The sequence below is a fragment of the Electrophorus electricus genome, chromosome 18 (assembly GCF_013358815.1).
Source record: "Electrophorus electricus isolate fEleEle1 chromosome 18, fEleEle1.pri, whole genome shotgun sequence".
NCBI classification, from domain to species: Eukaryota; Metazoa; Chordata; class Actinopteri; order Gymnotiformes; family Gymnotidae; genus Electrophorus; species Electrophorus electricus.
The window spans coordinates 154,739-179,848 of NC_049552.1; the positions used below are offsets into that span (position 1 = coordinate 154,739).

Genomic DNA, 25,110 nt, shown 5'->3' on the forward strand with positions numbered 1-25,110 from the left:
AGAGTGGTATAATCTTAGAGGAATATAATTTTAGAAGAATATATCCATAGAGGAGAATAACCTTAGAGGTACATTTAGGGTTATGGTCATAACCCAGTTAACGTGTTTTCTAACTACGAATATATGTGCCGTTTGGAGTGAGAGAACTGAAGAGGGCACATTTTAGAACAGGGCACATTTTAGAACAATACCTGATATTAAGTGGTAATGAATTCCATTTTGCCAGAGTATTGTTATTAAAAGGAGGATATAATGAAATATTAGTCCAGTAATCAAGGTGAAAAGCATTCAGAACATTGTGTGTGTTTGGTGAGCAGATCTGCACTTAAGAAACACACCACCCAGGCCGTACCGTACCATGTGTTCTGACATATGCCACACCACCCAGGCCGTACCATGTGTTCTGACACAGGCCATACCACCCAGGTCGTACCATGCGTTCTGACACAGGCCACACCACCCAGGTCGTACCGTACCATGTGTTCTGACATATGCTACACCACCCAGGTCGTACCATGCGTTCTGACACAGGCCACACCACCCAGGTCGTACCATGTGTTCTGACACAGGTCACACCATCCAGGTCGTACCATGTGTTCTGAGGCCTACCAGGAAATTACTGATGGATGCGCCTTGTACTCCAGAAGGAAACACTGTCTGGATGCTAAAGGACAGAAAAGCAGTTGTAGTAGTGCTGTTTCATCATGACTCTGTCTCCCAAAAAAAACAGACAGAAAGGCCAGAGATTCTCCAGCTAACTGCTATGTCTGTGTTACAGTATGTGTTACTTAGGGATGTTAACTGGGTTACATCTCTATTTCTGCTTTTCCAGAAAGAAAAGAAAGTCAAGTTTATTTATTGACATGCTTTATAGAACAAATTTTAAACTGACTGACAAAAAATATTCAAGTTAGAACAGTCAGAGATACTTAGATTTCATGACAGTGGCAGTCAGCCTTTGGTAAACCTGATGTACTCACACATATAAACCCTGGTCTTAAAACCATTATGTATGAAGTCATTTAATTTAATTAGCTTAGTTTCTCAAATAACATGCATTTTGCCCCTCACACACACACACACACATGCGCGCATCTTCCCCAGCTCCTGTGGCAGGGTTAGGGTTAACTGCTCTCATGGCAAGGTTAGGGTTAATTGCACTCCTGGCAAGCTTTGGGTTATCTGCACTCTTGGCAGAGTTAGGGTTAACTGCACTCTTGGCAGAGTTAGGGTTAACTGCACTCTTGGCAGAGTTAGGGTTAACTGCATTCCTGGCAGAGTTAGGGTTAACTGCACTCTTGGCAGAGTTAGGGTTAACTGCATTCCTGGCAGAGTTAGGGTTAACTGCATTCCTGGCAGAGTTAGGGTTAACTGCATTCCTGGTAGGAGGGACTCTTTTGGAGAGGTGCCTTTCCCTCCTTTGCAGCTGTGTGCTTGCAGCCTGCAGGGTTTTTAGCAGAAAGACTTTGCTGATATACAAAGTAAGATGTGCAAAGAGTAGAAGAGACTTCACTGGTTGAAAAGCAAAACCGCACAAATCTAAAACTACAGTTAGGAAAATAACCCACAGAAAAGCACTGCCGTGTCAGGTAGAGATGCTGTCTGTCCTGTTTGTCTTGTATCTGTCCCTGAGGCCCTGTGATCAAAGGGCAAACTGGTCATATATGTTTCATTCCAGCCATGTTCCTGGCTGTGTAATGGAGAGCCATTAATATCCCATTACGGCCTGAGAGAATTGGACAGCCACTCCAAACTGCACATGCTGGCCAAATGATAGTATTTTAAGCATCAGATTTTTTTAATTTTTTTTTTTAGAAAACGAAGGAACTCTCAGTGGTGCCCACTGTGGGGTCTTTTGAGAACAGCTAGCTGGTGGGAGGCCGACAGGCTGTAATTTGAGCCGTGAGCAGTCCGTTCAGGTATAATGGCAGTGTCCTGGGGAGACAAAAATGTGCTTTATCTCCAGCCCAGTGAACTTCCAACCCAAACACTCACTGACCTTCCCGCAACTCCAGGTGAATAGTAATTACAGCAGTTCCAATGTCCTTGGCAGAAAAGAGTCTTTTTCTGTTTTTCTCTTTTTCCATCTTTCTCTCTGAACATGAAAATGCAAATATTGGATGTGGACCGTTCTGTACTCATAATGTACCCACAAAGTGAAAAAACAGATCTCATATGCAGGCCGGAACAATTTAAAACAAAAATCGACCTGCCCAACTGTTGTATTGTTCACGCATGAATGTTGTCTGAGGTGCATGAGGAAAACAATGAAAGGACCTCAGCAGGCCATTCAAAGCAATCAGCTGCACGATAAAGCCAACGGAGAACTCAGCACCTCATACTCAGAATTACGTGAGGGCACCTACACAAATAAGACAGTTCTGCCTCATTACCTGAGGCACTGAGGTGATTAGAGTTCAGACACACTGCATGCTTCTCACCACACACTGCTGGACACATGAGAGGAGATATGTTACCTCTGCTCCTGTCTGCAAGACCAGAAAACACAAACTCACACTGATTAGGTTTCCGACAACTAGAAACTGCTGTAATCATGTCAGCAGTGCCTTACAGGAAAGGCAGGGTGTCCCATCACAGGAGGTGTGGCCTCAGCATAACAAGAGATGAATGAGGTGAGCTCAATAATGTCATTGAGCGCCAGACTAGCAAAGGTAGTAGTATTAGCAGGGATAGCAGCAACAGCGGTGATAGTAGTGTTAGCACACAGCAGTGATAGTAGTGATAGTAGTGTTAGCGGTGATAGTAGTGTTAGCAGTGATAGTAGTGTTAGCAGTGATAACAGTGTTAGCGGTGATAGTAGTGTTAGCAGTGATAGTAGTGTTAGCGGTGATAGTAGTGTTAGCAGTGATAGTAGTGTTAGCAGTGATAACAGTGTTAGCGGTGATAGTAGTGTTAGCGGTGATAGTAGTGTTAGCGGTGATAGCAGTGTTAGCGGTGATAGTAGTGTTAGCGGTGATAGCAGTGTTAGCAGTGATAGTAGTGTTAGCAGTGATAGCAGTGTTAGCGGTGATAGTAGTGTTAGCAGTGATAGTAGTGTTAGCGGTGATAGTAGTGTTAGCAGTGATAGCAGTGTTAGCGGTGATAGTAGTGTTAGCGGTGATAGTAGTGTTAGCGGTGATAGTAGTGTTAGCCGTGATTAGTAGTGTTAGCAGTGATAGCGGTCATAACAGTGATAGCAGTGATAACAGTGTTAGCGGTGATAACAGTGACAGCCTGACTCCTTGTCTTGCCCTATTAGCAGGAGTAGGTTAGGGTTAGGGTTAGGGTTAAACAGGAGTGAAGCTTAATCAGGGAAATGGCCATTTTAAAAAATGACAGTATGTAACAATTTGTTTGAGTTGAAGTCTACAAATAAATATCTGCAAATAAATAAATGTGTCTGATTGAATTTACCAAGATCCTGTTTCCTGACAATATTGAAGAGTGAAAATAGAGACTAATAAAAAGTAATAAAGCATAATAAAGACTAATAAAGTGTACTAAATCATAATAAAGATTAATAGATCAAAATCAAAAGCAATAAGGAAGAATAAAACATAGTAAAGTGTAATACATAGTAATAAAGTGTAGTATAGAATAATAAAACTTGGGAAGTATAGGATGCAATAGATCTTTGTTTCATGGAGAATATCAGATAGTAAAAAGACTGATCCAGAAGAAAGTCCAAAATAAAAAAAAAAACACCGGAATCAACCAGAGCAATACAGGGCAAACCAGCAATGAAATCATGGCTCAGTGTTGAAATGACTAATCTTTCATTCTAAAACATTATTCTTTTTGATTGTTAGAGAAACAGATCAAAGCTATGCTGCTTTACCACTTCACAATGATCTCAGGGTGCTTGTGTTAATCTCAGGCCAGGACAGGAGTTAAGGAGTTTTCCTATGTGTGCTAACAACCAGGGAAGGACACTCAGACCAGTCACACATAATCCAGGCTACTCGGTCTACCTAATCCCAAAAGTAACTTGCCCCAGTCAGCACCCAGCCAAGGCAACTCCCACACACAATACAATCACATTCCCTGATCATGGCACACATCACAATTACCTTCTCATTCCCAAGTATCAGAGTACTGATCTCTAATCAGTCACACCTTCCCCTTATTCACTCATCTTATTTCACCCTCCAGGTCGCTGTGCTCAGCGTTTCGCATTATCCTTCTTCAGATGCTAAAGCCTCATCACGTCTCCAGCCATGCTGGTCGTAGCCTGTGTCATATTTTCTGAATTTGGTTTCTTTGTTGTCTGGTTTATTTTAATAATCACCATCCTGTTACCATAATAAACCATCCTGATACCATAATAAACCATCTTCCTACCATAATAAACCACCCTCCTCCCATAATAAACCATCCTGCTACCATAATAAAAAAATGTAATAAAAAACAAATTTTATTTATATAGCACTTTTTACAACAGATGTTATGACAAAGCATCTTTACACGTGTCCAAGTCCAGGTACCCAGTGAGCAAGCCAAAGGCGACAGTGGCAAGGAAAAAGTCCCTAGAGCAGGAGGAAGAAACCTTGAGAGGAACCAAGACTCAAAGGGGGGGCCCCCTTTGAGAGAGACTAGATTAGGCATGTGGGTGTGTAAATTTGGGAACTATAATGTGCAGTGATTGACTCTGGCAGATCTAGTTATGGAAGCACAGCTAAAAGGAAAGAGCCAGAAGGAACCACAGGCATGATATATGTGCTCTGGTTTGGCTGAGACATATAGCTGAGTATCATCAGTGTAGCAGAGGAAACTAGCAAAGTGTTTATGTATATATATATATATATATATATATCACCTAGAGGTAGCATATATAAAGAAAAAAGCAAAGGCCCTAGAACAGATCCTTGTGGAACACCATAGCTAACTTTGGTGTTTGCTGAGAAGTCTCCATTTATATTAACAAACTGGTAGTGACCAGCTAGGTAAGATTTAAACCAGTAGAGGGCAATTCCCCTAATCCCAAAAACATTTTTGAGTCTATCTAGTGAAATGTTGTGCTCTGTAGTGTGAAATGCTACACTCAGATCAATCAATATAAACAAAGAGACATAACCCTGGTCAGAAGCCAATGACAGGTTATTAACTACTTTAATCAGTGCTGTCTCTGTATTATGATGAGGCATAAACTCTGACTGAAAGACTTCATGTATCTGGTTCTGGTTCAGGTATGATCTTAGCTTCTGAGCTACAGCTTTTTCTAGGATCTTGGAAATAAATGGAAGGTTTGAGATCGGCCTGTATTTTAACAGCTGACATCGGTTGAGGTTAGATTTTTTGATATGTGGTGTGATTGCTGCTAATTTGAATGATTTAGGAATGTAGGAATGTTCAAGGAGGGGTTTATTACATTTAGTAAAGGTTCAATTACTTCAGGTAGGATTTCCTTAAGAAAGTGTGTGGGCAGTGAATCTAGTAAGCAAGTGGAGAATTTTGAGTGTGATATCAGAGATGTAAGTTCTGGCTGTTGGATAGGTGTGAAGGATTCTAGAGTAATTTTTGGCTTGGTTTTTCTGATCCCTAAGTAGCTGCCCTATGCCATGTTAATGCTCTTAATGCTCTTATTTCTAATGTGCTTAATTTTCTCACTGAAGAAATTCATGAACTCATTACTACTATGTGATGTTGTAATCTGAGCATTGGTGTCATTTTTATTCCTAGTTAGGTGTGCAATTGTACTATAAAGTATCTATTATTAGATACTTTTGTTAATTTCTATTAGGGTGCTTTTCTATGCTTGAGAAGGCTCTCCTTCCATGCAAGCTGGAAAACTGCAAGTTTAGTGTGGCACCTTTTACATTCTATTTTTTGAGTGTTTTGTTTTAAATTGTGAACGTGACATAACAAGGTACTAATTTTTTTGTCCCTATTTTTTTTATTTTTAAGTGGAGCAACATTGAGTGTGCATGGAATACTGATTCTAAGAGTTCAGTTATTTGATCAAGTTTGAGGGTATCCCAGTTGCAATTGATAAGTCTGGTAGATTCACAATCTAGGTGCAGTGGCTGACATGATCGGGTGTCTGGTATGGTAGAGAGGTGAGGTTACTATATTGTGGCTCATATGTAGTTAAATTAAGTGAGGGAATGGTCTGAGATGGCATCCGACTAGGGTAGAATAACTACGTTCTCTATTTCTACACCTTATGTCTACACCATATGTACTAAGTCAAGTGTATGTCCACCAGAGTGTGTGGATTCTCTTATACATTGGGTGAAACCAAATGATTCTAATATAGAACTAAAGGCCAATCTCAGAGGGTCTTGGGCACTATCAAAGTGAATATTGATATCACCAACAATAATGGCTCTTTCTACTGGAGTGACTGGATTAGAAAGGAAATCTGCAAGATCGTTAATAAATTCTGAGTAGGGTCCTGGTGGCCTGTAGATGCCAATTAGTGGAAGAGGCTTCTTATCGCTGGCTACATCATTTATGCTAGTTAAAATAATTTTAAAGGACTCGAAACCATAACCAGCTTTCTGGTTTATGTCTAATGTGTAAAAAAAATAAATAACTGTAATACTGCCACCACGGCCAGTTAGACGAGGGCAGTGTACATAGCTGTAGCCAGATGGACATGCTTCATTTAAAGCTATGTACTCATTTGGCTTGGTCCAGGTTTCTGTTAGGGAAAATACATTAAATCTATGATCTGTTAGGATTTCATTTATCATGAGCACTTTAGATGTTAGGGATCTAACATTTAGTAAACCCAGCATTAACCCAGAATAACTAAACATGTTGCACTTAGCACACTGAAAGAGAGCGGAAGCCATGATAGAAAGTTAAATGTTAATGTTACATATGTTTTTGGTAATCCTTTGAATGTAGTTTGTGACAATAAAGTAGTTTTCGATGACTGATGGAAATTACCGGTTTCCAGGTAGAATGTAGTTAAGTCCAAGGAAAAAATCGATAAATATCTAGAGAGCAGTATGGGTTAGTACTCCAAACCATCCTGCTACATCACTTGCTCCTCTGCCAGAATATCACAAAAAATGTTTGTGACAGTTGACCTCTCGTTAGAAACATTGTCATCATCATGATCATCATCATCATTATCCATATTAATGTGAAAGTGTTGGACTGGTGTTGTGAGTGGAGAGCTGACACTGCCTAACCCTAACCCTAACCCTAACATAGCCCTAACCCTAAATCTAATCGTAACACTCTGTGTAAACCTAACCATAACCCTAACTCTAAACCTAATCCTAACGCTAACCCTAACCTTAACCCTAATCCTCACCTAACCCTAAATCTAACCCTAACACTCTGCCTAACCCTAACCATAACCCTAACTCTAACCCTAATCCTAACCCTAACCATAACCCTAACTCTAACCCTAATCCTAACTCTACCCTAACTCTAACCCTAACCCTAACTTTAACCTAACCCTAACTCTAACCCTAACCCTAACTCTACCTTAACCCTAATGCTAAATTAACTCTAACCCTAACCCTACCCCTTCCCTAACCCTAATTCTAACCCAAGTCTAATCCACATCCTAACCCTACCCTAACTCTAACCCTAATCCTAACTCTACCCGAACCCTAACGCTAATCCTAATCCTCATCCTAACCCTAATCCTAACTCTACCCTAACCTTAACTCTAAACTAACCCTAACTCTAACTCTAATTCTAACCCTAACTCTAACCCTAACCCTAAACTAATCCTAACCATAACCCTAAACTAACCCTAACTTTAACTCTAACTCTAACCTAACCATAACCCTAATTCTAACCTAACCCTAACTCTAACCTAACCCTAATCCTCATCCTCATCCTAACCCTAACAGTAAACCTTAAACAGTCACTTTTTAATGACATGATCAACATTTGCAGGATCATTCTCGAACCTTTGAAACTTAAAACATACAACCATCAGTGTTATGCTGACCACCTGCAAAATTAGAATGTGAAAATGTGTGTGTGTGTGTGTGTGTGTGTGCGTGCGTGTCTGTGTGTGTGTAGATGACACAGAAAGTTTGACTTTGTGATTTCTATTCTGCAGACACCATTGATGTATCTATTGCTAAAGATGAGCAGGCAGAGACAGAATGATAGACCGAGAAAAAGAGAAAGATAGTGTGTGAAAAGAGAGAGAGAGAATAAATGAGAGCATGAGAAAGAGGGAAACAGCAACAAAACAGAGATGAAGATGGTGAAGGAGAGAGGGAGCGAGAGAGGTAGAAGGAAATAGATGTAAAAAGAGGAAAGAGAAAGTAGAATGAGGATTAATTGTTGTTAAGAAAAGCCAGTGGTCTGTAAAGACATGTTACATGTATGTACTCCTGTCTGTTCATAGTGGATTATCAAGCTTGCCTCTTGTCACACACACACACACATACACCCAAATGATACCCCACTCCTCACCCTACAGCAGACTAACGGTGGTATATTTTCTTGGTAGAAGAAAATGTGTTGACATATTAATGTGTTTTTACGACAAGGTCCAGACTGGCTGACTTCCACACAAACTGCCAGATGACCCAGGACTCCATCAGCACTTGCCCAAAGGATGACTATCAGTCCTGCCTCACTGCCTACACCGGCCTGATTGGTGAGAAGGAGGATGAAAGAAGCATTCCCTTTGTGTTATCCCCTGAACACATATCTATACTCCTCATATGAACAGACTAGATTATTATTGATTATCTGTAGACTGTAGTCCAGAGAAAATGCACAACTCAGCAACGTTTTCCTGCCATTTTTTTTTTCAGCAAAACCCAGCCTAGACATTAGAGAGAATAGATCCTTTACCATAACCCTAGATCTTTTACCCTAACTCAAACTCTATACCCTTTACCCTAACCCTAAACCTATATCCTTTACTCTAACCCTAACCCTCGATCTTTTACCATAACCCTAGACCCTTTGCCTTAGCCCTAGATCCTTTACCCTAACCCTATATACTTTACCCTAACCCTAACTCCAGATCTTTTACCCTAACCCTATATCCTTTACCCTAACCCTAACCCTAGATCTTTTACCCTTACCCTAGATCCTTTACCCTAACCCTAACCCTAGATCCTTTACCCTAACCCTATATACTTTACCCTAACCCTAACTCCAGATCTTTTACCCTAACCCTATATCCTTTACCCTAACCCTAACCCTAGATCTTTTACCCTTACCCTAGATCCTTTACCCTAACCCTAACCCTAGATCCTTTACCCTAACCCTATATACTTTACCCTAACCCTAACTCCAGATCTTTTACCCTAACCCTATATCCTTTACCCTAACCCTAACCCTAGATCTTTTACCCTTACCCTAGATCCTTTACCCTAACCCTAACCCTAGATCTTTTACCCTAACCCTAGATCTTTTCTCTCTTAATTCAAAAGGCACCGACATGACTCCTAATTATGAGAACTCCAATCACACCGACTTCACCGTCTCCCCGTGGTGCAGCTGTCGCAACAGTGGTAACCAAGAGGAGGAGTGTGAGAGGTTCCTATGGGACTTCAGGGACAACACATGCCTCCGTAAGTTTGCCACTGACCCAATGTCAGGAGGCCGCACACTGACCCTAACCCTAAACCCTGATCCTGACCCTAACCCTAACCCTAACCCTCATACTGAGAAACGCAACACGTCTAAGTACATTTAGCTGACACTTTTATCCAAAGCAACTTACAACTCTGACTGAACACAACTTGAGTAATTGAGGGTTAAGGGTTTTGTTCAGGTGCCCAACAGTGGCAACCTGGCAGTGGTGGGACTTGAACTGATTAATAGTCAAGTACCTTAACCTCTGAGCTACCACTGCACAAAAAAAGGGGGGCGGAAAAAGAAAATGAAAGTCAGTCAGAGAGGAGCAGAGAGGGTTTGGAAGAATGACAAAATTCCTGCTAGTGTTGTGCAGAGAAATGTAAGATGTAAGGCACAAACACTGGAGGTGAAACCAAGAATGTCTGAATCAGCATTAAAAGCTTTTTTGTCTTTATTTGGATTTACTAGTAGGGGAAACATTTTAATCTTTAAAATATTACAATATTCTATCAGTCATTAAAAGCATATAAAAAACTAATGGTGCATAAAGTATATAAATAAGAAAACAGTCAGTCAGTTCTAGAAATTCAAATGCAGAAAATTATATTACACTGTATTTTACTCTTATTATGTTTATGTCATGTAAGTCCTCTTTAAAAAGTTCTAAAAACATGAAGTTTTTTGTGTTTTTCCTCAGGAAATGCAATTCAAGCTTTTGGTTATGGGACTGATGTCACTACTGTGCCCAAAACCGAGTCTCCCGTTGCTGTACGCTCTGTGTACCCTGCAACAGACTCCAAGCTCAAGCCCACTGACAACCCAAACAGCACCAGACCAGGACATGAGGTGGGTGCCCACCTTCCCCCTGACAGTGCCAGTCTTGGTGTGGGGGCCCAGTCTTATCTGACTGTGCCCAGTCTTAAATTTACATCTGCATCATTGCAAGCATTAGAATTGAATTATATATCTGTACTGTAAGGTGTAATTCAACAATGAGGCACAAGTGAAATAAAGATTAAATCGGCAATCAAAGAAACCTATACAGTTCAATGTGTACATAATTAATTGTAATTGATTTGAAATTGATTAGACATTTCAATGTGTAAGTAATTGATTGATCAGTTTATTATGTAAGTGATTGAACAGTTAGTGTGTAAGTAATTGGTGAACAGTTTAGTGTGTAAGTAATTGATTGGACAATTTAGATGTAACTAATTTCTTGAACAGTGTAGTATGTAAGTAATTGATTGGACAATTTATTGTGTAAGTAATTGATCGAACAGTTTATTATGTAAGTGATTGAACCGTTAGTGTGTAAGTAATTGGTGAACAGTTTTGTGTGTAAGTAATTGATTGAAAAGTTTAGTATGTAAGGGATTGATTAGACAGTTTAGTGTGTAAGTAATTGGACAGTTTCATGTGTAAGTAATTGATTGAACAGTTTAGTGTGTAAGTGATTGATTAGACAGTTTAGTGTGTAAGTAATTGGACAGTTTCTTGTGTAAGTAAATCACAAAAAAGATTAGTGTGAAAGTAATTGATTGGACAGTTTTGTGTGTAAGTAATTGGTGAACAGTTTAGTATGTAATAATTGATTGGACAGTTTAGTGTGTAAATCCCATAAATATGAATGTAAATGTAAGTAATTGATTTGACAGTTTAGTGTCTAAGTGATTGGACAGTGTAGTGTGTAAGTAATTGATTGGACAGTGTAATGTATAAGTGATTGATTGGACAGTTTAGTGTGTAAGTAATGGAAGGCAGATTCATGGAGTAAAAAACATTCTGGTGTTCATGTTTTCACTTAGTTTAATGAACTTTGACTACTGCACCTTTAATTAATGTGAAATATCACATGTATTTAAAACATAGGCACAGGCAATTCAGTGCACAATTTTAAAATAATGGTTACAATATTCTGAAGATTCAGTTCAAGTCTTTCTCATTGCTTTCCTAGTGGTAAAGGTAGAATCTAATTAAATCCTATTCATAGAACTAGAATTTAATTAGAAACACAAACAACATATTTACATGCCATACCAGTATTTGCCTACTGACACAGTGTATGTCATTAGCAATGATTGTATAATTTATTGACTAATCAATCTATGAATACAAAACAAGACCACTAGGAATCTCTAAAAGACACTGAATTAATTGGCATTTGTGCATTGTCATTGTATTTTACAAAACATAAACATGCTCACACACTTAGGCCTCCTGTAAACATCTCTCCTGCAGTGTAAATGTCTCTCCTGTAGTGTCAGTGGGCATATAATTAATGTCGGAAAGAGAAATGAGTAAAAATCGAGAACAGTGCGATGCAGCACAGCAATGAATGTGTGTGTATGTGTGCATTTGTGTGTGTGTGTGTGTGTGTGTCAGTCAATGTGTTCCATCACAATCCCTCAAGAGCAGTGTGTGTCAGCATGCATGTGTGTGTGTGTGTGTGTGTGTGTGTGTATGTGTGTGTGGTGTGTGTCAATGTTTTCCATCACAAACCCTCAAGAGCAGTGTGTGTCAGCATGTGTGTGTGTGCGTGCGTGTGTGTGTGTGTGTGTGTGTGTGAAGTGTGTGGCTACAGATGAAATGTCTAATTTGTAGCAGATATGGTAATGAGAGTACACAGGACAGAAGAACTATTCAAGCAGGAAGTTTATAATTAGAGCTTCAGCCTGGGGCAAGTCCAGCACAGCCGCTCTCATCTGGATGCTCCCACTATTCAAAAAGCCTGCCAGTCATGCATCACTACATCCCTGATTCTTCCAAAACTAAAACTCATATGTCTCTTCTGGTCCTGCTCAGATTTAAACAAAAAGCTTCCTTCTGGATCCTTTGAGAGAAAGTTTTAAGAATGTGAAGTTTCTACTAAATGTTTCTATCAACACCTTGTTTTTTTCTGAACAGCAGATCACAGTAAGGATTCAGGTTTGAGGTGGAGTTTTGCCCAGTAAAGACACATGGACTCCAGCATACAGTTCACTACTTTTAACTGTGGTCTGTTACAGCATTAATGAAGATCAAATCACAGTGAAACCTACCTTATGTTTTTCATTAGACAGTCAGTGACCTTTGAATGTCATCTGATGCAAGTGACTCATCCACAGAAGTCATGCAGACTTCCTCACAGGCAGTGTTGAGTTGTTATGGCTGACGTCTGTAGATGGCTGGTGACATGCTGGTCTGTCCACAGTTCACACACTGTGAAGGCAGTAATTGTTGTGACACACCATGCTGATATGCTTTCTGCGGAGTCTGAAGACATGTGCTTCAAAAACGTGTGTGTTTGTATGTGTGTGTTTGTGTGTGTGTGTTTGTGAAAGAAAGACAATGCAAGAGACAGAGAGAAAAGGAAGAGGGGAGGTGTTAGCAGACCATAACTGATGAACAGAGATCATAACTGATGTCAACAAACATCTTACACAAATCAATGGACTTGCTAATGAATTGATTTTTAGTCATTTTCCTTTCTCTCTTTCAAATCAAATCAAATCAAAATTTACTTCTATAGCAATTTTACAACAGATGTTGTCACAAACAGATTTGCAAGCTCCAACCCCCAGTGAGCAAACCAGGGGTGACAGTGATAAAAAACTCCCTGGAGCATGAGTAAGACACCTTGGGAAGAACCAAGACTCAAGGCCCATCCTCTTGTGGCCGACAACAGCCACCACAATAATAACAATTTAAAAAATACATTTAAAAAATGAAAAAAATAAGTAGTTAATGTCTAGATCAACTTTCCTAGTCTTTTCCTGTGGTGTGCATGTGTCTAAGACCCATCCTGCAAGAAAACATCCATTAAGGACAAAGGAGGGTAGTTGGCTGAGGTGTGGTGAGCTACTTTCTCTCTTTCTATCTGTCTGTCTCTCTGTATCTGCAGAAGTTACATGTTTACCTCTTACACATTTAAGATTTGAAACTGCTGATTCACTGCACTGCAGTGCATACATTTTTGGAGCACACCTGCCACCTAATTATACATAATCTATTAAAAAAAAAACATGCAAGTTCATATTTGTCTGGGAGGGGGCACTCTGTAGGACCACTACATTAGGACAGCGTGCTTTTATTAGCGTGCTTTTATTATTATGTAACATTTTTACATCTTGAACTTATTGGAGTTAAAGAAAAATGTTCTGGTCATCAAAGCAGGGTGGGGGTGTGATCATAAAAGATGGTTGGGGGTGTGGGGGTGTGGTCATCAAAATAGGTTGGGGGTGTGGCCATAAAATCGGGTTGGGGGTGTGGTCATCAATGGGAGAGAGCCTGCTCTGATGTACAGAAGTACTGGCTAAAGAGGCTCTGTCATCACAACTAAACGGAGCTGATCTAACTGAACGGAGCTGATCTAATTGAACAGAGCTGATCTAATTGAACGGAACTGATTTAATTGAACGGAGCTGATCTAATTGAACGGAGCGGGTTAGATGAGACTCCAAACAACTGGCATCACAAACATGAATGAGTGTGTTGAGCTGAAATTTGAAGGCATGCTATTCAGTTTTCATATGCGGAAGAACAGCCTGGTGTAACATACATTACATATCATCACTAATCCTGTACTACTCTTTACGTGTGATTTACAAATGTCCTTTGAGAATTTGAACTGTATAGTTAATGTAATGTGTCATTGTAAACACTACTAATGTAAAGTGTCTTAAATGACATATTTTCAAATGAAGCATAGCACTCCTTGTAAGTCATTAATTGCCATTAAATTAAATTAAATGAGGCCACCTGACATCCAGAGGGAAGCTGAACCCTCTCTGGAGCTGAACACTGTCTGCATCCTGATCTTCTCACAGTTCATCCTCGTGTTCCTCTTCCTGCAGGAGAACGTGGAAGAGTGCAACTCGTCCAGGGGCTTCATCTGTGGAGAGGAGGTGAGACACAGGAAGGGGATTTGGGCTCAATTAAAATACGCTTTTGAAACACGCTTTTGAAACACGCTTTGAAACGCTTTTGAAACACGCTTTGAAACACGCTTCATCTGCTCTGAAGCAGCTTCTCCCACTGAGGATGTGAGACTCATTTCATCCGTGTTGAATCAACCGTAAAGATGATTGTGTAGGTGGTATATGTGAAGAAAGAAGATGTCAAGACTTAGATCAGTGATGTATGTCCTTCTTTTACTGGATATTCTGACTTATATAACTGGTGGATGGGCCAAATAATCAGGAAATAGTGCTGCAAAACAGGACTTTAGTGTTGCAAAATGGGTACATTTTTATTTTATTTTTTTTTATTTTTTTATTTTATCTTAAAATAATGTCAACATTTAGCCTAAAATTGTTACTGAGTCAAAGCTGATGTGATAAAAAGTTTTTGCAGAATTGGAGTTTACTTTGTTTATTTTTATTTTATTTATTTATTTATTTTTGACAGTGATCTTTTCCCAATGCACAGACTCAAATGTGCACTGTGTACAGAATGATTAGGCAAGAGAGTATTTTGACCATATCATCATTTTTATGCATATTCTCCAACTCCAAGCTGTATAAACTTGAATGCCTATTGGATTTAAGCATCAGTTGATGTGTACTTGTGTAATGAGGGAGTGTGTTGCCTAAGGAGATCAACAACCTATATCAAGGTGTGCAGAATTATTAGGCAGCTTCTTTTCCTCAGGTAAAATGGGCCAAAAAAGAGATTTAACTTACTCTGAAAAGGCAAAAGTTGTACAAAGTATTTCAGAGGGATGCAGCACTCAGACAACAGAAAGGTGGAGGTGGGGTACTGCTATGGGCTGGTATTATTAAAGATGAGGTAGTTGGACCTTTTCTGGTTGAAGATGGACTCAAAATCAACTCCCAAACTTTCTGCCAGTTTCTTCAAGCAGTGATACAGGAAAAATCTGCATCAAGAAGACCATGATATTTTTGCATATTATTCCATCGCATGAGTCAAAGTACTCCACTGCATCACTAGCCAGTAAAGGCCTTAAAGTTAAAAGAATAATGACATGGCCCCTTCCTCACCTGAGCGAGAACTTGTGGGTCCTTCTTAAATGGGATTTACAGTGAAGGAAAACAGTACAGCTCTCTGAACAGTATCTGGGAGGATGTGGTTGCTGCTGCACAAAATGTTGATGGTCAACAAATTAAAAAACTGACAGACTCCATGAATGGGAGACTTATGACTGTTATTTAAAAGAATTGTGGCTAAATTGGTCACTGATTTTTTATTTATTTATTTATTTATTTATTTATTTAATGTCAGAAATGTTTATATTTTTATGATTTTCTTTATTTTATTTTTATTTTATTTTTTAATTATTGAAAATATATTAATTATATGAAAATAAACAAGCAAGATGGGGAAATGTTTCATATAGTTGCATAATAATTCTGCACACTATTTATTTAATTTAACTATTAACTATTTATTTAACTATTTAATAGTCTCCTAAGAAAGCCAAAACCTCACTTTTGAGCACTATAGTTGTTCAATGATAAAATTACTCCTTAAAAATACAGCTTGAATACCTGTACAGAATACCTGTATAGTTTTGATATGAACACACAAAATCCAGTAAAAGATGATCAGTAAAATGAACCATGACATAACTGACCCCTGCTACCACCAAGGGACGCAACCAGAGCAGTGGTGTTTTAAAACATCTAGCTACGTAAAACAATGACATTTGCTAACTATGCAATGATCACTGTGAATCCAAAAACAAGCTAAAAACATGAAATTAGTAAATAATTTGGTATTTGTACAGAAGGACCAGATAAGCATGGATGTGTGTGTGTGTGTGTGTGTGTGTGAGATTGAGTGTGTATGTATATGCATCTGTATTCGTGTGTGTGTGTGTGTGTGTGTGTGTGTGTGTGTGTGTGTGTGTGTGTGTGTGTGTGTGTGTGTGTGTGTGATAGAAGGACACGTGAGATCAGCATGTACGTGAGTGTGTGTGTTATAGAAGCTTTGTGATTTTTAAATACATGGGTGTGTAAGTAAAGCATGTTTGTTTGTCAGAAGGTTTGTTGTTTCATGCTTTTATTTCTGGATTTAATGTGATCTTAAGGTTCTCTCTGTAAGTGAGTATGTTCAAGGTCACAAAACTTGACGTGATGACGTGAACTACAAAATGGCTCACAAGCATTATTCAAAAAAGTGATCCAACTCATGAATCCTTATTTGTATTTTCCAAGGGTTTTGTGGAAACTGAGACTGTGGAAAAGGACTTCAACATGCGGAACAGAAGCCCTGATCTTCATCTCCATCAGGGACTGTGGCTGTCCAGCCTGGTTTCCGCAGTGGGCATGCTCACTGTGTGAAGCTGCGTGGATCTGGCACCTGTGGACACAAACTACACCATAATCCTCAGAGACCAAAACTACTGGCTGGCTGTCCACCCTTAGCAGCTTTATTTCTTTCCAGTATAAACAAACAAACTAAAAAAGACACAAAGATGAAGTGTGAGGGAATCCTGAGTCATCTGTGAGACTGCTAGAGGACTGGCATTAACGGTGAGCAAGAATGAGACAGACAGATGGGGAGGGTGAGACAGATGGGTTGGGTGAGACAGACATGGAGGGGCTGGCTGGATGCTCTTCTCTCGGTGTCTGGACCGTAAGGGTGGTGAACTGACTCCAGGTGCCCTGGTTCCACCCTCTCCAAGAATAAACTACTTAGATCTCCACAGATCTGTCATTTGTCAGCAAGACTGAGTATGTAATCGGCAGAAGAGCCTAATAGACTGCAGCTGGGTTTACAGCACACATAATCAACGCCATCTCACATATTGTAGGATTATTAATCAGCTATATTTGTTTGAAAACCCGGAGTCATCAAAACTTTAAGCATGGACTGGGTTTCCTGCATAAATGTTGGAAATGAGGTGGGTGTACCATCATGGCTGCACCCGTCTACGTAGACACGGACTTGTTCCCACCCTTTTCTCACAGTCCCTCCTGGCCAGAGACAGGAACTCACACATTTCTTCACCTGCTGATCAGTCCTGCGATCCACTGTGTTAGTGTCACTCTCCACCCCAGCCCCACCCTCCACCCACTGTGTTAGTGTCACTCTCCACCCCAACCCCACCCTCCACCCTCTGTGTTAGTGTCACTCTCCACCCCAGCCCCACCCTCCACCCCCTTGTTAGTGTCACTCTCCACCCCAGCCCCACCCTCCACCCACTGTGTTAGTGTCACCCTCCACCCCAGCCCCATCTTCCACCCACTGTTTTAGTGTTACTCTCCATCCCAGCCCTACCCTCCACCGTCTGTGTTAGTGTCACCCTCCACCCCAGCCCCACCCTCCACCCCCTTGTTAGTGTCACTCTCCACCCCAGCCCCACCCTCCACCCACTGTGTTAGTGTCACCCTCCACCCCAGCCCCATCCTCCACCCACTGTGTTACTGTCACTCTCCACCCCAGCCCCACCCTCCACCCTCTGTTTTAGTGTCACTCTCCATCCCAGCCCCACCCTCCACCCCCTTGTTAGTGTCACTCTCCACCCCAGCCCCACCCTCCACCCTCTGTTTTAGTGTCACTCTCCATCCCAGCCCCATCCTCCACCCTCTGTGTTAGTGTCACTCTCCACCCCAGCCCCACCCTCCACCCTCTGTGTTAGTGTCACCCTCCACCCCAGCCCCATCCTCCACCCTCTGTGTTAGTGTCACTCTCCACCCCAGCCCCACCCTCCACCCTCTGTGTTAGTGTCACCCTCCACCCCAGCCCCATTCTCCACCCTCTGTGTTAGTGTCACCCTCCACCCCAGCCCCACCCTCCACCCTCTGTGTTAGTGTCACCCTCCACCCCAGCCCCACCCTCCACCCTCTGTGTTAGTGTCACTCTCCACCCCAGCCCCACCCTCCACCCACTGTGTTAGTGTCACTCTCCACCCCAGCCCCACCCTCCACCCACTGTTAGTGTCACTCTCCACCCCAGCCCCACCCTCCACCCACTGTGTTAGTGTCACTCTCTACCCCAGCCCCACCCTCCACCCTCTGTGTTAGTGTCACCCTCCACCACAGCCCCGATACCAATCTTTTCTGACAGATTAAAAAAAATAAACATTGATGAAAAAGTACTTTCTGATGATGAGCCTGCAGCAGGGTTTGGCCTGTGTTTTCTGCTTCTGGTGGCCAACCCACATGTTTTATTTCAGTCTGTGAATGTATTTTTTAATTGTACATATTATAATTATTATATAAAGTTAAGGAAGATGACTGCAGCTGTTATAATTCCGCTTCTGTGATGATTGAGACACGACACCTGCAGACCCAGTTGTGTGTTCACATTCAGATGTTTGATCTGTTTGTTGAAGCATTTAAGATTGTTCTTTTCTAAAAATATATATATATATATATGTGTGTGTGTGTGTGTGTGTGTGTGTGTGTGTGTGTGTGTGTGTGTGTGTGTGTGTGTGAAGCATCAAAGAATCCAAGACAAAACGTACTAAAAGTAGCTGCCAGACAAACCTGGTCATGATTCTCTGGGCAGCCACATTGTGGAAGCCTGCTGAAAGCCAGAAGGTAGGAGAAGGTTCAGGATATGTAGGAGGTTCTTTACGCCAGGTGTGTCCCAGATTGTGCAATTTTATAGATTTTTTGCTTAACGTGATGTATTTGGCACATCTTTTTCACACGTCTGAACAGAAAACCTCCTTACTGTGTTGGGACGTCCACTGTTGGTCTTTCCATTGTGTGTGATCTCTTATGCATCCTTTCCTTTCCTTATCATTCTCATCTACTCTGTCTAGCGCCCCCTCAGAGAGGATAGCTACTTTATAATGGACAGTTGGCATTATATCGATATTTGATATTTCTTCTGAAATTTGCTTCATAACTCATATCCTCTGAATGCACTGTGTGACTCCTGTATTTACATTCCTGATTATTTTATTAAGAACAGTGTGTGAACATCAGATGAAGTCAGGTAATACACACTGGCACTGGACAGTTCATCTGCAGATTCCACTGCAGTTAAATTAATATGATGCACATTGTCAGGTATATATGTAAATATTAAACTTTGGAATCAGTAACACAAAACGATTAAAGTTCCATTCATATATATGTGTTTAATTGATGTAAGCTAATACATCATTCCACACCAGTCGATGTAGTGTATGATGAGAAATGATATTTTCACAGAGGTTTATTGTTGTGGTACCAAAAGATGTTTGAAATCTGATGAACAGGAGGGAAGAGTCTGACCATCTGTGAGGTTTATTTTGCAGAACAGGCAGCATACTGAGAAAAAGACATGGTGCCTCTTTTTCATTATATTAAAGTGATGATTAATTATTTGTTCTTTGGCAATTGATTTATGCGCAAACGTAACAGGATGCTGCGGAAGGTGTATGTATGTATGTATGAACAAATGTGTGTGTGTGTGTGTGTGTGTGTGTGTGTGTGTATGCAAGAGTGTGTTTGGTGTTTGTGTGTGGGGAGTGTATATTTATCAAAAAATATGAAGTAAAAGATTCAAAATTATAAAGAACTCAGAATATAGAGAATATTTTAGTATATTTATCATGAATAATTTAGAGAATAATCCAAAACAAAAATTTGAACATCCAAAAGTAAACGTGATTAGATATTTGTTTTTTATTATGCTCTTATTAAACTATTAATTTGATTTGTGGCTGGTTGTAGCTGGGTGGTGTTAAAGAGGTGGGGCTGGGGGGGTTACAGAGGCAGGGGTGGGTGTGGTTATAGAGATGGGGTTATAGAGGCGGGGCTGGGTGGGGTTATAGAGGTTAGAGACTGTACGGTGCGTACAGACTGTACAGTGTGTAGACTGTATGACATGCAGACTGTGTACAGTGTGTAGACTGTACAACATGCAGACTGTGTAAAATGTAGACTGACGTGCAGACTGCATTGTGTAGACTATGTATTCAAATCCTCCATTCACCCACAGTATGTGGTTGAACTGCAGTGTTGCGATGGCACACAGACATATTGCTTCGTCCATGGTAGTTGATAATCCTCTTTATCAGAACTTTTCATCAGTCAGATCTGCGCACATCTGTGAGAGTGGAGATGAGAGGAGGAGGACTGAAAGCTTCCTCCCATTATCTGAACCTGAGATGTGCTTCCACTGCACTTGGGTTTAATGGCGGTGTCAGAAGTGATTTCTAATAATGGGCAACCCCTGCCACACAGGCACCGGGATTATGGCTCAGCATTTAGAGTCTGCCAACTGCATATTTCACTCAGTGTGAAACGCATCTCTCCCTCATACGGCTTCTTCACTCACCACCAGGTAGTGTGTGTGTGTGTGTGTGTGTGTGTGTGCGCCTGTGGGTGTGTGTTTGGGGGCCAGTGGGGAGAGGTTCCTTTTTGTTTGTTTGCATTTCAAACTGTTGCCTCTTAAATTGAAGAGGTTTAAACATATATGCCATATATCAGAGAGATCTAAACTAAATTGCATTTAATGTTAATACTTTTTACATAAAGTATACATAAATACATAAAGTTGTGTTTTGTAGTCCCTCTGCCACAAGTCTGTAATCCTACCCCAGAGAACACAGGGTCCCACTGCCACAGGGACATAAAACAAGGTTAAAAATGTGAGTTTAAACATGACTTCTCTTTCCATGACCATGTGTATGATAATGGATGGTTTACATTTGAAAGGAACCAATATAATACTGCATAAATACCCTCCAATAATACACAAACACACACAGTGAAGTTGCATTGAAAACAGCAAGGGAACATCGGTAATGCTGAGTGTCAGAGGTGTGGAGCAGAGACAGAGATAAGGTAAATAAGATTAAACGTGTCGAGTAAGCAGAACATGATCGAGTTTATCTCTGTGTCTCAGATGAAGAGGAGGCTCTGGTCACATTTGAACAGGACCAATACCTCACACACATTATACTGATTGACAGTCTAAAATGGGTTTCAGCTTCATTAAGATAATTCACACACGCGCACACACGCACACACACACACACACACACACACACATTCACAGAGAGTGAGGGCTCTATCTAAATGCTAATCAATTATTCACAGCACCCGGTGGACAGGACTGGGAGAGGCAGCATGATGAGGTTCTGCATGTGTTAGTGGAGCAGAGTTGCTTCTATCTGACACTCTCTATTGAAAGTGCTGTTGGAAACTAGAATGTGTGTGAACCTTGGAGGATAAAAACCAACCACGCAACTGGGAGATAAAGATTGGGTTAGCGTTAGCCTTAGAGTGGACATAATGCTCTTTTCAACTATATTTTTATTCAAACATTACACTGGTAATATATTTAATTTCTGGTTATATTTTATAATTAAATATTTCAAATAATTTATGTGACCTGCCAGAACACCATCTTACAAAGAAGGGCTTTACAGAGAAGTGGTACCATACAACCCTAGTGAAATGCAACCTCATTGAATTATATAAATGGAAAGTGTGATTTTACAGTATATATGTTGTATATATGGTGTGTATATATACTGTATATATGCTGTATATATGTTGTATATACATATATATGCATGTATGGGTGTATGCATGTCTGTGTGTGTGTGTGTGTGTGTGTGTGTGTGTGTGTGTGTGTGTGTGTGTGCATGCATATGCATAAATGTGTGTGTGTATCTGTGAGTGTGTGTATGTATATGTATATGTATGCATAAATGTGTGTGTGTGTGTGTGTGCATGCATGTGTATGCATAAATATGTGTGTGTGTGTTTGTGAGTGTGTATGTATATACATGTGTATGCATAAATGAGTATGTGCATGTGTGTGTGTATGTATATGCGTTTGTGTGTGTGTGTGTGTGTGTATGCATATGCATGTGTATGCATATATGTGTGTGTGTGCGTGTGTGTGTGTGTGTGCGCGTGTGAGTGTGTGTGTCTGTATATGCATCTGTATGTGTGTGTGTGTGTGTGCGTGAGTGTGTGTGTATGTATATGCATCTGTATGTATGTTTGTGTGTGTGTGTGTGTGTGTGTGTGTGTGTGTATGTGTGTGTGAGTGTATGTATGTCTATGCATGTGTATGCATATATGTGTGCGTGTGAGTGTGTGTGTGTGTGTGTGTGCATGTGAGTGTGTGTGTATGTATATGCATCTGTATATATGTATGTGTGTGTGTGTGTGTGTGTGTGTGTGTGAGTGTGTGTGTATGTATTTGCATGTGTATGCATAAATGAGTGTGTGTGTGTGTGTGTGTGTGTGTGTGTGTGTGTGTGTGTGTGTGTGTGTGTGTGTGTGTATCTGACTCAGCTCTGCCAGCTCACAGGACGTGTAAAATGCTGATTTTACACACATTATACACAACACACACATCATACACACCATACACACATCATACACACATCATACACATCATACACACATCATACACACATCATACACACCATACACACATCATACACATCACACACACCATACACACCATACACACATCATACACATCACACACACCATACACACCATACACACATTATACACTATATACATCATACACACCAATTAAACACACAGGAGAGGCAGCATACAGGAAGAAGATGCATTGTGAACTGGATGAGGACACACTATGCCTGCTAAAACTGCAGATATTAAACTGTTTTGACTAAAGCTGATTTGGATTCAGAATTTCTCCAGAATATCTTTTATTAAAAAGAAAGAGAAAAGGTGTGTGATAGTGATGCTCCTATATTTCATTCATATGTTATTTTACTCATGTATTACACTTTATTTGTGTTCATAAAACTATAAATGTAAAACTGTAAACTGTAAAACTGTAAATGTAAATGTCACAATCTGTGTTAATTATTATGAGAAGTTCATGCTCTAGCTGTGTGTGTAGAGAGGGCCTCTGTTCCAGTTTTTGCAGGGAGATGTTTTATGCTGAATAAACAAATGCGCCCTGGCCGTGAGCGCTAAAACTTCACTTTATATGTTTCTTGATCAAAGTTACAGAACACTAATATCCACCACAAAATAAAGCAACAACTACTCAGAATTCAAACTAAGATGTAAAGTGTTTCTGCTACTCTGGTCCCCGGCTGATAGATCTCACCATGAGCTCATCTTAGATCTGTAGTAACTGCTGTGGTAAACTTGAGTGAATTCAATGAATGTTTCTTAAGAAGTCTTAAGAAACGGGATTAAGCACTGTGCGCTGATGTCAGTTTGTGTCCTTGCCTGGAAAATAAGTCACTGTGAAGCTTGTCACAAGAAGAGGATGAGGGGGACATCCAGCCTCTGAACTACTCCAGGTGTCACAAAAGTTTTCATTTCTAATTAAATGCTTGATTAGCTCTTATTAATGAGGCTTAAATTGAGCCCCATACCTGGGAGTTTCCATGGAGAGGTGAGCTACTTGAACATTTCGTAAATAAGACACATGATGTGCTGCTTTGAAATAGATGCTACACTACTGAGAGTCGTGCTGGTGAAGTAATTTGGCATCTGGTTAAACAAAACCCCAATTCCCACTTCTGCCAGAACTGCAGTGGAGACATTATGAAGAATTACCTTCTCTAACTGTCCGGGACTATCTGGAAACTCCAAGTAACTGAAGTCAGTGGGACCCTCATCTGTGAGGACTGCCTAATGTTCCAAATGGGACAAATTGACCTTTCAACTCTAAGAGGCAGGCATCCCTGAGGTTTTGAATTTGCTGAATAGTTGTTTGAAATTATACCATTTTTCTCCACAAAGGATATGTAATTTTTCCTTCTAATCAAATACTACATAAGGACATGTACTAGTGATATATGTAGCTAACCTCTACAAAGGTAAAGCCATCAATGCTAACTTCCTATACGGCTAACATCCACACCTCAAACCTCCTCAGAACTGATCTCCATATGGCTAACCTTCACATGGCTAAAATCCATGCAGCTAAATTCACATGGTTTCAAGTTTCAAGTTTCAAGTTTGGTTTATTTGTCACGTACATAGTCATACACGGTATAACTCGCAGTGAAATGGTTTGAGATTGCTCTGTCCAAAGTGAGGAGAAAAAAAAAACGGGTGCATAAGGAAATATCTATCTATCTATCTATCTATCTATCTATCTATCTATCTATCTATCTATCTATCTATCTATCTATCTATCTATCTATCTCTCTCTCTCTCTCTCTCTCTCTATATATATATATATATATATATATATATATATATATATACACACACAAAAATATATTAACAATGTATGTACAATATATGTATATATACACGATGTACAATGTATATATGGATGTGTGTGTATGTACACAATGTATAATTCCATTTTACAAATTTACAGATTTAGAGTCACATGGTGGTGGTGGTCCCCACAGTTAATCAATTTCCCTGATTCAGGGCCTGAATGGCCTGTGGGAAGAAGCTCCTCTTCAGTCTCTCTCTATTGGTCTTCAGGGAGCGAAAGCACTTCCCTGACCTCAACAGAGAGAAGAGCCTATTGTTGGGATGGGTGGGGTCCTTCACAATCCTCCTGGCCTTGGTCTGGCACCGCTTGTAATAGATGGTCTGCAGCTCAGGAGGTTCCGTATTAGTGATGTGCTCTGCTGAACGCACCACCCTTTGGAGTGCTTGTCTGTCCTGCTTGCTGCTATTAAAGTTTACACGGCTAATGTCCACACGGCTTACCTCCACATGGATAAACTCCACA

The 25,110-nt window shown here is 40.4% G+C and overlaps 1 protein-coding gene across 1 annotated transcript in view; it reads left to right on the forward strand.

Moving 5' to 3' along the window:
- The window catches only part of gfra2a (GDNF family receptor alpha 2a), a 50,464-nt gene extending 32,888 nt beyond the window's left edge, over window positions 1-17,576 (forward strand). Inside the window, exons 5-9 of the mRNA XM_027022008.2 lie at window positions 8,472-8,581; window positions 9,369-9,509; window positions 10,214-10,362; window positions 14,352-14,402; window positions 16,674-17,576. Of these exons, the coding sequence (XP_026877809.2) occupies window positions 8,472-8,581; window positions 9,369-9,509; window positions 10,214-10,362; window positions 14,352-14,402; window positions 16,674-16,799 (577 nt within the window). The 3' untranslated portion in view covers window positions 16,800-17,576. The remainder of the gene's footprint in view (window positions 1-8,471; window positions 8,582-9,368; window positions 9,510-10,213; window positions 10,363-14,351; window positions 14,403-16,673) is intronic.
- Window positions 17,577-25,110: the final 7,534 nt, after the last annotated feature.